The sequence below is a fragment of the Haliotis asinina genome, chromosome 4 (genome assembly GCF_037392515.1).
Source record: "Haliotis asinina isolate JCU_RB_2024 chromosome 4, JCU_Hal_asi_v2, whole genome shotgun sequence".
NCBI lineage: Eukaryota > Metazoa > Mollusca > Gastropoda > Lepetellida > Haliotidae > Haliotis > Haliotis asinina.
In genome coordinates, this window is record NC_090283.1 from 80,141,074 (window position 1) to 80,156,886 (window position 15,813).

At 40.3% G+C, this 15,813-nt stretch overlaps 1 protein-coding gene across 1 annotated transcript; it reads right to left on the bottom strand.

Moving 5' to 3' along the window:
* On the bottom strand, positions 1 to 5,298 carry LOC137282758 (serine/threonine-protein kinase Nek1-like). The gene is made up of 4 exons (XM_067814545.1): positions 5,003 to 5,298; positions 3,590 to 3,642; positions 2,856 to 2,928; positions 1 to 902 (listed from the first exon to the last, which is right to left on the bottom strand). Exons 1-4 carry the CDS (start codon positions 5,256 to 5,258, stop codon positions 556 to 558), a joined length of 729 nt encoding a protein of 242 aa, XP_067670646.1. The 5' UTR covers positions 5,259 to 5,298; the 3' UTR covers positions 1 to 555.
* Positions 5,299 to 15,813: the final 10,515 nt, after the last annotated feature.

Sequence of the window (15,813 nt, forward strand, 5' to 3'; positions counted from 1 at the left end):
GTTTGCGGCTTTCGTCCTTTTAATCAGTGCCATATAGATGGAATATCGCAGAGTGCGGCTTAAAACTAAACTCACTAACTAAAACTCTTTTTAATCATGAAATCAAAGTTAACAATTAGAAACAACAAAACAACAACGTGCACTGCCTTGTCCGCCTGGGTGATCAGTTCCTGACGTTGCATTCACCAGGATACCAACCTTCTCCCACCAACACGATCTTCAGTTAGATGACACAGCACTTAATTTGCCTTAAATTACCATCTAACTGAAGACCTCGTGCCTCACAGCCGGTACAAATATAACAGACTTTTGCATAGAATGCATGACATTAACTCATTAGGTTACAGTTACATATTTTATCGAGTAGCCTCTCCTTGCAAGAAAGAGAGACGAAAAAAAAAGCAACATTGTAATAGTAACACCCGTATTCTCGTGTCCTGTCGTGTGTTATGCTGCCATCTCACGAGTAGGTCAACTCGACATCCGGTGTGACAAAACCAAGAGACACCCTCAAATGTAAATATAATTCTATAAAACTGTGCACCTTAATACACATCATCCGTAGAGAGGGAGGGAGGGCATGTTTATGACGCGACTTGAAACATGGATTGCTGACGACTCACTCAAACCCAGATTTTCATGGGTGTGCACAAGCAAAATGTTATGAAAATTTTGTATATGTACAAATTGTACAGTATATGTACAAGTTACGAGCAGCAACAATGATTTATACACACTGAGGAGGATACGGTTGTTTCTAGCAAATCTCAGGACTTTGGTAGAAGGGGTGCCGATTGTTGTCACAGCGTGGTCCATGGAGTTCTTCAGGATGCGGGGGATACCGAAGTCACCAAGCTTCACAATATTCTGGCTGGTCAGGAAGACATTCTGGGACTTCAGATCTGTCACAGGAATGTCATCTGTTAAAACTTTGATACCAGAATATTTTGTACTTCAAAAATTATTGAAGATCTCTTTATACTTTTGGTTTCCAGAGCCAAAATTTCATGTCAGCAAAACACGACATTTCTGTTGACTTCATCCAAATGACTAGAAATTTGAGAAAGCATGTCTGGTTGGAGGGCAGATCCCTACCCATGATCACTGTCAGTCTGCTAGCTCTCCCATTGGCCAGTAGTGTGTGATGATTGATTTTGTCACACAAAAGATGCAAACTTTGTGATATTGCATGTTTTTCAAAATATTTTGGACGAGTATATTTACATAAACAATCAAATTCACTTGGACACTTTGGTGTATAAAGACACACCGCCACCGTCACACTATCACAGCTGTAGTGACATAGCTATATCCATTCCTTGATGGCATAGAATACCAGTGTGCCTACGAGTTATCTGCCCTTGCATATCAACACTGGGATATTATACTAGACATTTGTATAGCGCAGATATCCTGTTCGCCGGTTCAACTGTTCAAGGGCACTTTGTTTTTCCCCCGATCATTGGATGTCCATCACAACAGCACATCGTATTTTCAATCTCAACTCCCTGGGGATCATACAACTCTTGCAGCCTACTAGGCGCAACGAGTTAATGTGGCTTTCCCATCCTTACGAGGTACGCATTCACTGCTGGATGAACACAGTCATATTACTTGTCCATGTACACTGCACTGCGCTGTGCCCCCAGCTAGATATTTGCACGTATTCGTGTGGCCACCACCTGGTCATCTACCAATGGATTCGTGGGTTCCTTTAAGTGCACAGGGTTGTGTACTGCACACTAGGGGTTGTGACAACACTGAAAGAGCCTGCACATAAAGTTTTTTTAACACCCGGTCACACGTGGGCTTGATCCTGGCACCTCAAAGCTTGCTAGATTACTAGCCTGGCGCCTAAAACAGCTCGCCCACCACTACCCCGCTGCTACTTCATTCGGTAACGTTATGAGGTAACAGTTCCAAAGAAGACTGGCTGTTGAATATACAAAAGTGTGTCAACACCTTTGAGTGATCAAATTGTGACTGGCTTCAAATCTGAAAGTGAAGACTTGTTTGCATGCTTCCATCACTGTTTCATAGGTTCAAGGAGAGCATGTACTTCATCCAATACATCTGACAAATGCTGGACAAGAGATGACTTTCGGCTTGTTCTTGCTATGTTGTGCTTTTATTGTATTGTTTCTTGTGATTGTAAGTGTGTTTTGTGTGTTTCAATAAATTAAATAATTATTGATTATCTTGTTCAGTTATCTACCAATTCATTAACTTAGTTCTGTGATAACCTTCAAGTTTCAACTTGGAAATCAACTTATCTATGACAGTTACTCAAAGCTCCAAACAATTTTTTAAGTATTTGGGTATTTACTCCCATGTCTGTTTATGTATGAGTAATTGCATGTTTTGCAGAGTAACTAGCATTTTGTGTATTCCCACTGGTCTAAAGAATTAAGTATTTTCACCCAGTTTCGTATCCTTATTGGGTAATTAACACCGATAAACATATACACATATAAATAAAAATGCTTCTCAATACACGTAAGTTTTTAGAAGTTCTTATATTGCCAAATAGTTGGCAGCCATCTTTAAACACTAAACATCGGAGCCATGTGACTACTACAGTTAACTCAGCCAGTGGCTATGGCTACAATAGTACATGTATGCATAGCCATCACTTAACATTTGCCAATGCTGTTGTCGATTTCGGGCACCGCAACGAATTATCATGCGCAAGCCAATTTAGTTAGTTGATAAGGGACGCAAAGTATTATAGACCTACTGGGTTTTAAGTGATTCTCTTGTGTTTTTTGTACTCCCAGATTTGTAATTGCGTAAATATGATTTTTATTGCATAAAATATGCAAATACGGGCCTAATCTGGAGCTCTGTGTATTTACCTCGGTGTAGGATATTCTTCCCATGAATGTACTTCAGGGCAAACACTATCTGCACAAACCAGTCAAACACGGTCTGAAATAGAACAAAATATTTCACATATCAGGATGATTATGATTAGACAGACAGACAGACAGACTGACACACAGACAGTTTATTTGTATATGTGGCCCTAAGGCCAATAGTACATCTGTGAAAAATCTTAACATTGCATATATGCTCTACCTGTAATTTCGTATGTTGCTCTTACATGATAAATCTATAGACACTCATTTGTAATTTACATTACTTTCTCTGAACCTAAGTATGTGGTACAACACAAGAGCTACCTTAAACAATAGGTCCGTATCTTCAGTGGGGAGCTGCATACAGAATTTTTGTCTCGGTGGTTGGTTTTGAAAGAATTTAGGCAGATATTTTTCTTTATGATTCGTAAAGCTTTCAACCATCAGACAGAACATTTCAAACACAACTGACACATAACGCCCTGCATCATAGTCAGATACTATTTTCCATAAAACAGATGATAATGAAATCTTTAAAATGATAAATGTATTTGTGTTTTAATGAGGTCATGGAAGTGATAACTATGTTTAATGCCACACTTGGCACTATCCCAGCTGTATGATGGCTGTCTGTGATCAAATCAGACAGTCTCTAGATTGATAATGTTAAGAATGATTCTTTGTCGTGACTACACTTGGATCAATGTTAACCTTGACAAAACATAACTTACTTCTTTGGACAAATGAATTCCTTTTTGATCTTGTATTTTCTTTTGTAGGTCTCCTGAAACAAATAAAAGTCAAGATGAAAATTAAAAAGGGAAATATTTACTTAAACCTGAAGACAGGAATCTTATGAGAAATAACTTCAATGTCCTACAGTTTCTGGCAATTTCTTACTTCAACTGAATCTGCCATCGATGAAGAGTGAGCGAGTGAGTTTAGTTTTATGCCACACTCAGCAATACTCCAGCAACATGGCGGTAGTGTGTAAATATTTAAGACTGGACTGGACAATGCAAGGTCAACAGTACGAACATCGATCGATTCACTTGAGATACAATGACGTGTGTCAACACAGTCTGCGAGCGTGACCACCTATCCCATTAGTCACCTCTTACGCCAAGCATGGGTTATAGAAGATCAGTTCTAACCCCGACTTTCACGGGTCCCACCAATGGAGAGGTGAACCAGAATTTTGTGACTGTATTTCTCCCAGCCTGCCCAGCTTCAAAGATAAGACTCCTGCGTGTTCATACCAAAATTCTGTAAAAAAATATTAACCGTGTGATGAGGATAATCAGGCCAGTCTACAGGGTGGTACAATTAGTTTTGTCAAGTACTTATGTCAACTAGAAATTCCCTCTAAAAGTGTGGCCAGATACTGCAGTCAAACTGTACCATTGATACTGGATTTGTCATTATCACATTCATCATCTCCGTTTAATATGAGGGCCTGTGTGTGTAGGCAGTTTTAGTATCGAAACGTCACGTTAGCAATACAGATACCATATAAATGCAAAGAAACTATCAAAATGTATAAATATTAATATTTCAGAGGGAACATTGAACCTCTGTATCTATTTTACTCTGTATAGGGACCAGTCAGATTTGTACTTTTAGTTTTTCAATTCACATTCCCCAGATATTTTCTTCATAAAAATATTATAACAATTTAGCAGTTATAACCATTGGAACCCAGCAATCAATGATACATAATGGGTGTATGCCAAGCCTGTCTGCCTGTATGCTAATTAATGTGATTATAGACTATTTCCAGTCTGAAATATCTCAAGAAAAATCATCTGATATCTTCACTGATCTCCAGTGGAAGGCAAATTTTCATTTCAATACTTGTAACCCAAATTCACTGTTAAAACCCTATATGAGGCAAGTCCAGATTTCCTTTGGTTCAAGTTAATAAAATCTCCAATCACACTGGTACTCCTCTTCCACTTAAGTGGGATTATTTATTACTATCAAGATAATGTATAATGGGACTTTGGGCCAGTCCATATCAAATAGTGAATTGTCTTGACTGTCAAACCCCATCGAAACTCAGCTACCACAACATGCTCATGTGCACAAGTGCGCATGATAACGTGCACCAAACCAAACATGCATGAACCAACTGATAGCAATACCTCCATCAGCATATTCTATCACAATTTTGAGGCACTTTTCTTCCACAAATGCTTCTCGGTATTTGATAACATTCACATTCCGGCACTTCGCAAGAACTGTCACTTCAACCAAAGCCTGGTCTACTTCTTTTTCTGATAGCGACGTCAATTTGATTTCTTTAAGAACACTTTTCAATTTATCTTTGTTTGTGACAAGCCATGCCTGGCCAAAACTGCCAGATCCAAGAAGCCTCTGCTTTCCATACTTTCCCGCCATCTTGTCAGTGGACCTACATGAGACAGGGCTCCGTTCTACCCAGACTGCCGGTAACAGATTTGTCGTAGGCTGCGATTGGACGATACTAAAGAAAGCATTCATTGGCCCTTGGTATCGAATAGACACAAAAACACGGAAACTTTGAGTGCGAAATGCATCGTTCGTCGTTGTGATGTGGGAAAAGAGTTTGTTTCAGTTGGATGGTCGGCGTCAGTTTGGAAATATTCGCGTACCCACTTCTTTTCACATAGACTATTTCTGCCATAAGTGAACATCTAGCACATTATGGAAATTCAAAGAACTAATGAATGAAGGTGACATAAACGATTGTTCAAAAATTATATAAATGTAAGTATACCAACGGAAAAAGTAACATGCATGACAAATTGCATAAAGTTACTGATATCAGGGAGACTATATATAGATTATTCCTGCTTACAGGTAGCAAAGCACTTTGCATGAAATATATGTCACGTATCGCGTGTGGCACGTGCACTTTGTGCACAATGAACTTTAGTTTGCATGCTTTTTGAGACCAGAAGTTCACTCACACCTAATATTGAAAATGGAATAACCGGCTCACTGAAAATCAGGGGGTATGCTGGAGACTGGAATTCCCAAACATGAAATGGCCAGATCGACATTTTTGTTTCCAGCGAAACCCGATCATATGTCCATGAGACGTTTTCATCATAACGTGATCATGAGAGATTTGCGTCAGAGCGACCGCCTGCGCGTGAAGTGGCGTCAACAAGGGAGCTCACCATCCGGCCCCTAAGTTCTGCAAAACGCCTAGTTTCACCCCCTGGAACCACTGCCCTACAGAGTGCAGTGATGGGGTACTGTCCGCCTGCGTTTGCAGTGATCGCGTGCTTGTTTTGGTGATGAATGTAAGATCGATGTTAAAAATCTAGTCACCTTTTGTGAAAGACAACTAATACCCCGTTCTCATGCAGCAATTTACTCACCTAACGCTCAACAAATATGCTCACATGAGTATTTGTTACCAATCTCATTTCCTCCAACATCCAAAATGTTGCATCTCGGCAATCGACCAGCATCATCCCCGATTAAAGTAATGGCGTCACTGACCCAAGAAAATGGTGCTGAATCTGCTGATGGAAGTGATGATAACGAAAATCATATGGCGAAATATATCGCTTGAAACGGTAAGAGCTGCCTAGAGTTATTCCCCTTTCAACACCACGTTTCTCTGTTCACCGGTTTACAAAAGGCGCGTACGTCACGTCAACACAGCCATCATTATAAGTGAAATATGTCAAGCACACGTACGTCCAAGATGTCGAGTCTTGACGACGATGACAGTTCACGTTAGTGAGTATGTATGGTGGATTGAATCTAAATATAGTAAACGACAATGCTTTAAAACATTGGCCAAAGTAACGTCTCAGACTAAGTACCGGTGAAATTAAAATTTATTCTCTGTGCTAAACGTTCCGTTACTATATAAATGCTTTCTCAATGTAACCAAAACAAAACACAGATATATTCATATACATTCACTTAAACAATTAATGCCTAAACTATTTTGAGTATCCAGTTAGAAACAGGTGTTTACACTGCAGTGATCGATCAAGTCAAGCACGCTCACGACGTTACCCCAAGTCCTCCACCCCGAGGAGCTGGCAGGAGGGATGGTACCCTGCACAGGTCACACCTATATCATTCGACATATACCGGGTTCATTACATCGGCTGGGGTTCCAAGTATGATGAGATGAAAAAGAAAAAGGATCTATGCGCGTGCCCGTTTTTCTTCACAGATCCGGGTTTTCTGCGGAATCTGCAGATAGAGCTAAAGGAAACACTTGTGTCTACAGTTCGACAAGACTCAAAAGTAAGAGTCACGCTTCAAATCTCAGATGAGGATTTCAAACTCCTAGCTACCAATGGACGACCATACAAGCAGACCAGATCCAAAACTATTTACACTATCCGGTGGCGATCTGACTTCAATCGTTTGATGGGGGTAGGGTGGGACTATCGGATACTGAATGAAAATGGGGACAACATGTACATTAAAACTGAAACCGTCCGTTTGTACAAAAAAACACCGAAACCGCTCACAGATTATATCGTTTTTCCTGACCACATAGAGAAGGTTTTTATCCCAAGACCCCAAGTCTTGTGCTTGTCTTTCGTCAAAGTTGCAGGCAACAGATCGCACTTTGACGTACTTCTGAATAGTGACTGGATGTAGGAATAAGTAGCCTTGAGTCACAATGGTGATTGTGTCAAAGCTAACACTTTTCTCTGTAATGAGAAATACTGGTCAAAGGTCAAAGACTGTTGATTTACTTAGGATGTTTGTATGTGACCTTGAAGATAATTTGTGTGTTTCTTTCAGGCCTTCAGGCCAAGATTTAAAAAGACTCAGAGCTGAACTATTTCGTTTACGAAAAGCTGGATTGACGGCACGAATAAAGGGAGGTCTTCAGTTTTCTAAATTCAAGGAGAGGTTATCACAATGCAAGTTTTCCTGGTGTGCTGAGGTCAGCAGACACGTGTCAGTAAAGCACACAGAGAAATTACAGTCTGTCATCCAAGAACAGGAGGAATACATACAGAAAGCTGAACAAAAGTTTGCACATTATCTTCAAACTCAAAATGAAAATATTCATAGACTGAAGAGAAAGTTACATTTTACTGAGCAAACATTTAAACTTTGTACACGGAAACAAGATACCGGAAGACAAACTGATAACGTCCTTAAGGACTCTTCTAACCCGTTGTCAGAGAAAGTTAAAAAACAGGATAGTTGCAAAAATAGCAACGGCACTCAGACACCCAATGAACATATGAATGGATCCGATAGTGATACTGATGTTTTGACAACTCTCATTTACATATTAGATGCATTCAGGATTTCGCAAAAGGCTTACCACGAGATCTCTATGTTATTCCCCACACTACCAAGAAGCTACACTGTCGCCGATGTTGTTGCTAAAATGAACTCATCCTACAACATTACTCCTATACCTGACAGTAATGGGATCCAACAGTCTCTGCGTGATTCTCTCCAGCGAGTTCTACCTTCACATTCTGAAGGTTTAGGTGAAACTGTTCAACTTAAGATATCTGGGGATGGTACTAGAGTCGGGAACAAGATTCGAATATTTAACTTTGGTTTCAACATTGTGAATGCAATCAGACAACGTATCCTTTATGTATATCACGCATCAAGGAATCCTACTCTGATATGAAATCAACACTTTTCATGGAACGAAGAGTTTGTATTTCGATTTGCCTAGGGGGTGATTACAAGTTTCTTTTAACTGCTGTAGGAATATCTTCCATTGCTGCAACACATGCGTGTGTGTACTGTAAATGCAGTAAGGCGGAGATGAAGGACCTCTCCTTGAGCTGGTCTATGGTGAACCCCAGTTGTGGTGCATGAGTATCTTACGAGTGTGACCCGAGCACTCGTAGTAGGAGAAACAACAACAATTTCTCAATCACAAATGATCCTTTATTTTCATCGATTCCTCCAACGATGGTCGTCATTGATCACCTCCATTTATTTCTACGTGTAACAGACAAACTGTTCAACTTACTTGTCGCAGAATTGCGAACCTTGGACAATATCAGAGAACAGAGTACGTTTAGCTCTGTCGACAGGAACAAGTTGAAGCATATGGAAGGCCTGGAGAACCTCTTACCTAGTGTCGGCATACCGTTCGAAGTATCGATTAATAGGGACACAAAGAAATTACAGTTCAGAGATCTACAAGGACCAGAAAAATTAACCTTCCTCGAGAAGTTCCAGGCGCAAGATCTGATAGCAGACAGTTGTCGGGCTAGAGACGTGCAGTTAGTCTGGGAGGGATTTCGTGAAATTAACTGTTTACTGAAAACCGCTTCTCCCGACCCGGATGATGTAGCCACAAAGACTGAAATGTGGTGCAATAACTTCGCCAAGACGTATCAATGTAGAGATGTAACACCCTACATGCACAATCTGAGATTCCTGAGCACTTGAGATTACATGACGGCATTGTTCGTTTCAGTCAGCAGGGTCTCGAGAAGCTCAATGACAGCATAACCAAGCACTTCTTCACAGCCTCTAACCACAAGGGTCTTGACTCTTGGCAACAAGTGATGCGCAAACAAAACAGATTATTGGAACTTTCATCAAAGCGTCGACGACCAAGACCATACAAGCTACAGAAACACATGGAGGTAGCGAACGCTTTTTAAGTGCTACCGGTCACAATCAGGACGTTATTTCTTCAGGTTGACCAGTTAACGAATGGTTAACGTTTTAGTAACATTTTGAAGGTACACTTCCCAAGATTTGCCGCCTCACTGTTGTAGTTTAGCGGTTTCTTTTTACGTATATGCATCTGTACTCAGAAGTAACCTGAGTAGTAACGGAGCTGATTATTTATGAGTTACGATATCATATTGGATGTATGGATAAATCTCTAGAAGAGTGTTCAGACTTTATCATTTGTAAAGTTCATTTCCGCACATGCTTAGTTCTGTTGTATTTACTATTGGAAATTAAAAACAGAAGTAGGTGTTCCTTGTTACATTGTGCTCAATGCACGGTGAAGTGATCAATTTCTTCGGGAACAGATTCACACAACACCGTTTGATGATAACACTATTTAGAAATAAAATTTACGTATGTTATTTCTGTAATCTATACCTTATTAGACCGGATTCGTGTGAGAAATAATGTAAAGATCTTAAAAGTTTTTGGAATAGGACCATGGCCTATTAGTTTCAAGACTGCAAGCTTAAAACTGAGATGAATCTTGCGATTCAGGCAACTTCTTGTTCTGAAATAGCTTTGCCTTAATTTTTATAAACTCAAAATTACGTAAGTTATATCAAAATGACTTCTGGAAACATTTTTCCACAAATATTTTAAAGTTGTGTGGATGAATAATTTAGATGTAATAGGTCCAATTCTAAATATAAATATTTTTATATGTGTGAAAACACTTGTTTAGGGGCAGAGCAAGTAATGTAAATGTCCCTTCATATGCATTAAAGGGAGAGAATTCATTTTTAATTAAAGAAATTTGGCCATATGTTGTGGTTGATGATGCCTCTGCATCTTTCGTCCTCAATGAAGAGTCTAAACGAAGATGGAAGCATTCACAAAGCTAAACGTGCAGGCACTACAACTTAAACCACTAAAATGTCTCTCAAGAATCGCCTAGAAACGGTCCTGTCAAGTGTTCTGTCGGATTTCTCCTCAGCTAATGAGAAAATAGAGGACAAGTTTGTTCAGCTCTAGAAGAAAAAGGTTGACACTGAAATGAAACGGATAGAGAATGAGAGGCTTAAGATGGAAATGGAGGAGCGGCAGAGAAGAGAGGAGCGTCAGCATCAGTACAGCATGATGCAGATGATACTTGGGTGTGTGAATCCAAGACAGCCCGGTGCTCTCAATGACACACCCAACGGAACCTCGACGTGGCCTCACGCTAACACAATGAAACCTATGATTCCAGTGGGTCATCATTTTGTGACATGTAGAGACTGTGGTGGTGACGATCACGACACATTATGAGCGGATCTGATGATTTTTGACATTTGGAAACGTTTATGATAATCACTTAGATTTGGTAAAAAACCATAACTTTGTTATAGATATGGACAGTATCAGATTTAGTTTTGTACTCAACGCCAAGATATTAATGAGTGTTAAATGATTATTACTGATTCACTGTTTTCAGCGCACACGACTGCCTTGTGAACTTAATGGTACAAGAAAGGAAAATCCATCATAACTTGGGTAACTTTGAACCAATTGTTCTTTATTACTTTTATTCTTGTTTTTCATTGATGGGTTAAATTCATCTTTCTCGATGTTTAGTCGCCTCTGAATCATTTCCTCCTCTTGTATAATAAATGTTGAATAAACTTCTGAGAGTCATCAATTTTGCGTTATAAATAATGAACATGGCGTTATGTTAGGTTAGGTATATAATAGTTAGCACGTCTGCCTTTCACGTCAAAGGTCCGGGTTCGAATCCCGATGGAGACACCACAAAAGTTTGACCTAGATGTCAAACTGCGTTGTGTCCTTGGACAAGGCACTTCATCCACATTGCGCTCCGACCACCCGGCTGTTACATGGTTAGCTGGAAAAGCGAATGTGTGGACCTATATGGTCATGAGAAGAACTTAATAGCGTAGCTGCTTTGAAGTACAACTCCGTGTTGGTAATTATGTGTGAGTAGCGCCTTGAGGGTGCCCTGTGTGTACGGACATGTGCGCCATATAGATATCCACTTTAATTAGAATCTCGCCCTCGCACCTTTTGATATGAGAAACATCAACACTCGTTGATAAACTGAACATCCTCGGCAAAACCTGGATATGTGTATCCTTTATCAACTCGTGTTGATATATTTTGATATCAAAGGCATCTTGGGTGAGCTTCTCTGTAAATATTGTTCGAGAGACCTCACATTGATCTTTATATTGGTCAAATGATATATAGCCTAACACGTGCTTGGAAACGTCTCTTAGAAATGATAGCACCAAGAGTGTCATCATAATGTTTATTATCATATCTCATACCTAGATGTCACGATCTGATAGGCTGAGCGCTTTCCAATTATTTTCAACGTACACCGCTTACAAGCGAGTAAAATTTTCAGTGTACCCCGCCGCTGGGAATGCCGAACTCATTTGGTACTGTGTTGTAGCAATTCTTTATGTCGAATGACATTGAATCACGTGGATTACCGAGATTACCGATATTTTGCACATGCAGTGGAAGGGAGATAACTCTAAAACAAATTTTCCTGAGTAGTGGGGAGGAGATATTGATCAATGCCTGTTTTTCTATCCTCTGCCGACCACCGTGGAAGAACAAATTGAATCTGCTTTCATTTGCGAAGAGCACACAAGACCACTGGCCATATGTCTACGCCTGCCCGCGACGTGGTGTTGGTAGTGGAGGAAATGCAAGTCGCCTACAGCAGAGTCCAGCTGCCCTCAAACGTCGACGACCGGTACTCCTGGATATTCTGGCCCTGTTAATATTGAAGTGTTCTGTCTGAAGATCTACTGCTCTAAGGAATTGGTTACGTAATGCAGCGTTAATCAGTGCCATCTCAGACTGCTGTGACTAGTTTGAAATCTTGAAATCACAGTCTACCAATAGCACTCTCACATAAAAGCGGATAGCAACCAACCGCTGAGTTTGACCACATAAAAAAGGCCAATGGTCTGACCATAGTCAGTCTCACAGTCCCCGAACCACATTATTTTCTCTATAACCAAGCCCTGTCTGCAACGCTCAAGTCCTAAATGAAACAATCAAGATTTTCCCAGGTTCAGAAACTATGGTCTCCCCTGGGCTCCTTTTCAAATTACAATAGGTTTGTTTGTTGCCATCAAAATTATATCCATTCAGAGACTCAGCATTAGTCTGGGTCAGACCCCTTTCAGCAAGAGTCAAACAACGGATTTCCATATCGATAGTCTGAATAGAATACGTGCCATTTGAAACAGAATGTCTCTTACTTTAAAGAACTTCATGTCTTTTTCCATACTGTTAAAAAGGTTTGTAAAAACTCCAGTTGTATATGTTTCAAGCAAAAACGAAGATTTTACCACTTCAAGAATTGCTGTTACTAATAGCTTGGCCCTTCATTAATAACGCTAGTAGACGTAGAGGTGAATTTTGCCTTCCTTCAACACCGGTACTGTGGTGGTTGGGTATCCCACCTGGTAGTTAAGCGTTCTCCCTTCACGCCGAGCACCTGGGTTCGATTTCCTACATGGTACACGGTGTGAACCCCTTTTGAGGTTACCCGGGTAGGAGTTTGCTGGAATATCGCTAAAGGCGTAAAACTAAATTCACAACACAGGAATTGATGATACTAATGACGTGTAATTCCATTAATATATTTGGAACTACAAATATCCGTCAATACGTCTTTAGAAAATTATACATGCAGAGAATACCAAAATAGCAGGAACGGCACGAACTGTTCTCTTTACACGCCTCACATGATACACGAATTAATTTTATGTACTCCACCCTCCCCGTCTACATGTTTGCCTTTGTGGTGACCACCGATTATTTGTTCACCTACGAATGTCAGTGAGTAGTGGAGTTGTGAGGACGTTAATGGAAAGTCGGAGTATGATGTATATGTCAGCCAAATGACATCACTGACCAATTCTCACTCTTTGGTGATCCATCCATGTGTCTGTGGTTCGCTTTCTTGCTTTGGGGACTAGTTAGGTACCATAGAGATTTTGTCTTTTTGCAGATGGGTAATGTCTTTTTTGCACCCTCACGTTGGCTTCATATACAATGTCATACGTGTTGGCGTGGTGAATATGGATTATTGCCCTTGTTTTACCTTCAAGTTGGCTTGATATACAATGTCGTGCGTGTAGGCGTGGTGAATATGGATTATTGCCTTTGTTTTACCTTCAAGTTGGCTTGATATACAATGTCATGCGTGTGGGCGTGGTGAATATGGATTATTGCCTTTGTTTTACCTTCAAGTTGGCTTGATATACAATGTCATGCGTGTGGGCGTGGTGAATATGGATTATTGCCTTTGTTTTACCTTCAAGTTGGCTTGATATACAGTGTCGTACGTGTAGGCGTGGTGAATATGGATTATTGCCTTTGTTTTACCTTCAAGTTGGCTTGATATACAATGTCATGCGTGTGGGCGTGGTGAATATGGATTATTGCCTTTGTTTTACCTTCAAGTTGGCTTGATATACAGTGTCGTACGTGTAGGCGTGGTGAATATGGATTATTGCCTTTGTTTTACCTTCAAGTTGGCTTGATATACAATGTCATGCGTGTGGGCATGGTGAATATGGATTACTGCCTTTGTTTTACCTTCACGTTGGCTTGATATACAATGTCATGCGTGTGGGAGTGGTGAATATGGATTATTGCCTTTGTTTTACCCCCAAGTTGGCTTGATATACAATGCTATATGTGTAGGCGTGGTGAATATGGATTATTGCCTTTGTTTTACCTTCAAGTTGGCTTGATATACAATGTCGTGCGTGTAGGCGTGGTGAATATGGATTATTGCCTTTGTTTTACCTTCACGTTGGCTTGATATACAATGTCATGCGTGTGGGAGTGGTGAATATGGATTATTGCCTTTGTTTTACCCCCAAGTTGGCTTGATATACAATGCTATATGTGTAGGCGTGGTGAATATGGATTATTGCCTTTGTTTTACCTTCAAGTTGGCTTGATATACAATGTCGTGCGTGTAGGCGTGGTGAATATGGATTATTGCCTTTGTTTTACCTTCAAGTTGGCTTGATATACAATGTCATACGTGTAGGCGTGGTGAATATGGATTATTGCCTTTGTTTTACCTTCAAGTTGGCTTGATATACAATGTCATGCGTGTAGGCGTGGTGAATATGGGTTATTGCCTTCGTTTTACCTTCAAGTTGGCTTGATATACAATGTTATACGTGTAGGCGTGGTGAATATGGATTATTGCCTTTGTTTTACCTTCAAGTTGGCTTGATATACAATGTCATGCGTGTGGGCGTGGTGAATATGGATTATTGCCTTTGTTTTACCTTCAAGTTGGCTTGATATACAATGTCATGCGTGTGGGCGTGGTGAATATGGATTATTGCCTTTGTTTTACCTTCAAGTTGGCTTGATATACAATGTCATGCGTGTATGCGTGGTGAATATGGATTATTGCCCTTGTTTTACCTTCAAGTTGGCTTGATATACAATGTCGTGCGTGTAGGCGTGGTGAATATGGATTATTGCCCTTGTTTTACCTTCAAGTTGGCTTGATATACAATGTCATGCGTGTGGGCGTGGTGAATATGGATTATTGCCCTTGTTTTACCTTCAAGTTGGCTTGATATACAATGTCGTGCGTGTAGGCGTGGTGAATATGGATTATTGCCCTTGTTTTACCTTCAAGTTGGCTTGATATACAATGTCATGCGTGTGGGCGTGGTGAATATGGATTATTGCCTTTGTTTTACCTTCAAGTTGGCTTGATATACAGTGTCATGCGTGTGGGCGTGGTGAATATGGGTTATTGCCTTTGTTTTACCTTCAAGTTGGCTTGATATACAATGTCGTGCGTGTAGGCGTGGTGAATATGGATTATTGCCTTTGTTTTACCTTCAAGTTGGCTTGATATACAATGTCATGCGTGTGGGCGTGGTGAATATGGATTACTGCCTTTGTTTCACCTTCAAGTTGGCTTGATATACAATGTCATGCGTATAGGCGTGGTGAATATGGATTACTGCCTTTGTTTTACCTTCAAGTTGGCTTGATATACAATGTCATGCGTGTAGGCGTGGTGAATATGGATTATTGCCTTTGTTTTACCTTCAAGTTGGCTTGATATACAATGTCATGCGTGTGGGCGTGGTGAATATGGATTACTGCCTTTGTTTTACCTTCAAGTTGGCTTGATATACAATGTCATGCGTATAGGCGTGGTGAATATGGATTACTGGCTTTGTTTTACCTTCAAGTTGGCTTGATTTACAATGTCATGCGTGTGGGCGTGGTGAATATGGATTATTGCCTTTGT

Coding starts and splice junctions, on each gene's coding strand:
- LOC137282758 (XM_067814545.1), bottom strand. CDS start 5,258: ATGGCGGGAAAGTATGGAAAGCAGAGGCTTCTTGGATCTGGCAGTTTT. Junction 3,643..5,002: donor GATAGAATATGCTGATGGAG/GTATTGCTATCA, acceptor TATTTGTTTCAG/GAGACCTACAAAAGAAAATA. Junction 2,929..3,589: donor GAATTCATTTGTCCAAAGAA/GTAAGTTATGTT, acceptor GTTCTATTTCAG/ACCGTGTTTGACTGGTTTGT.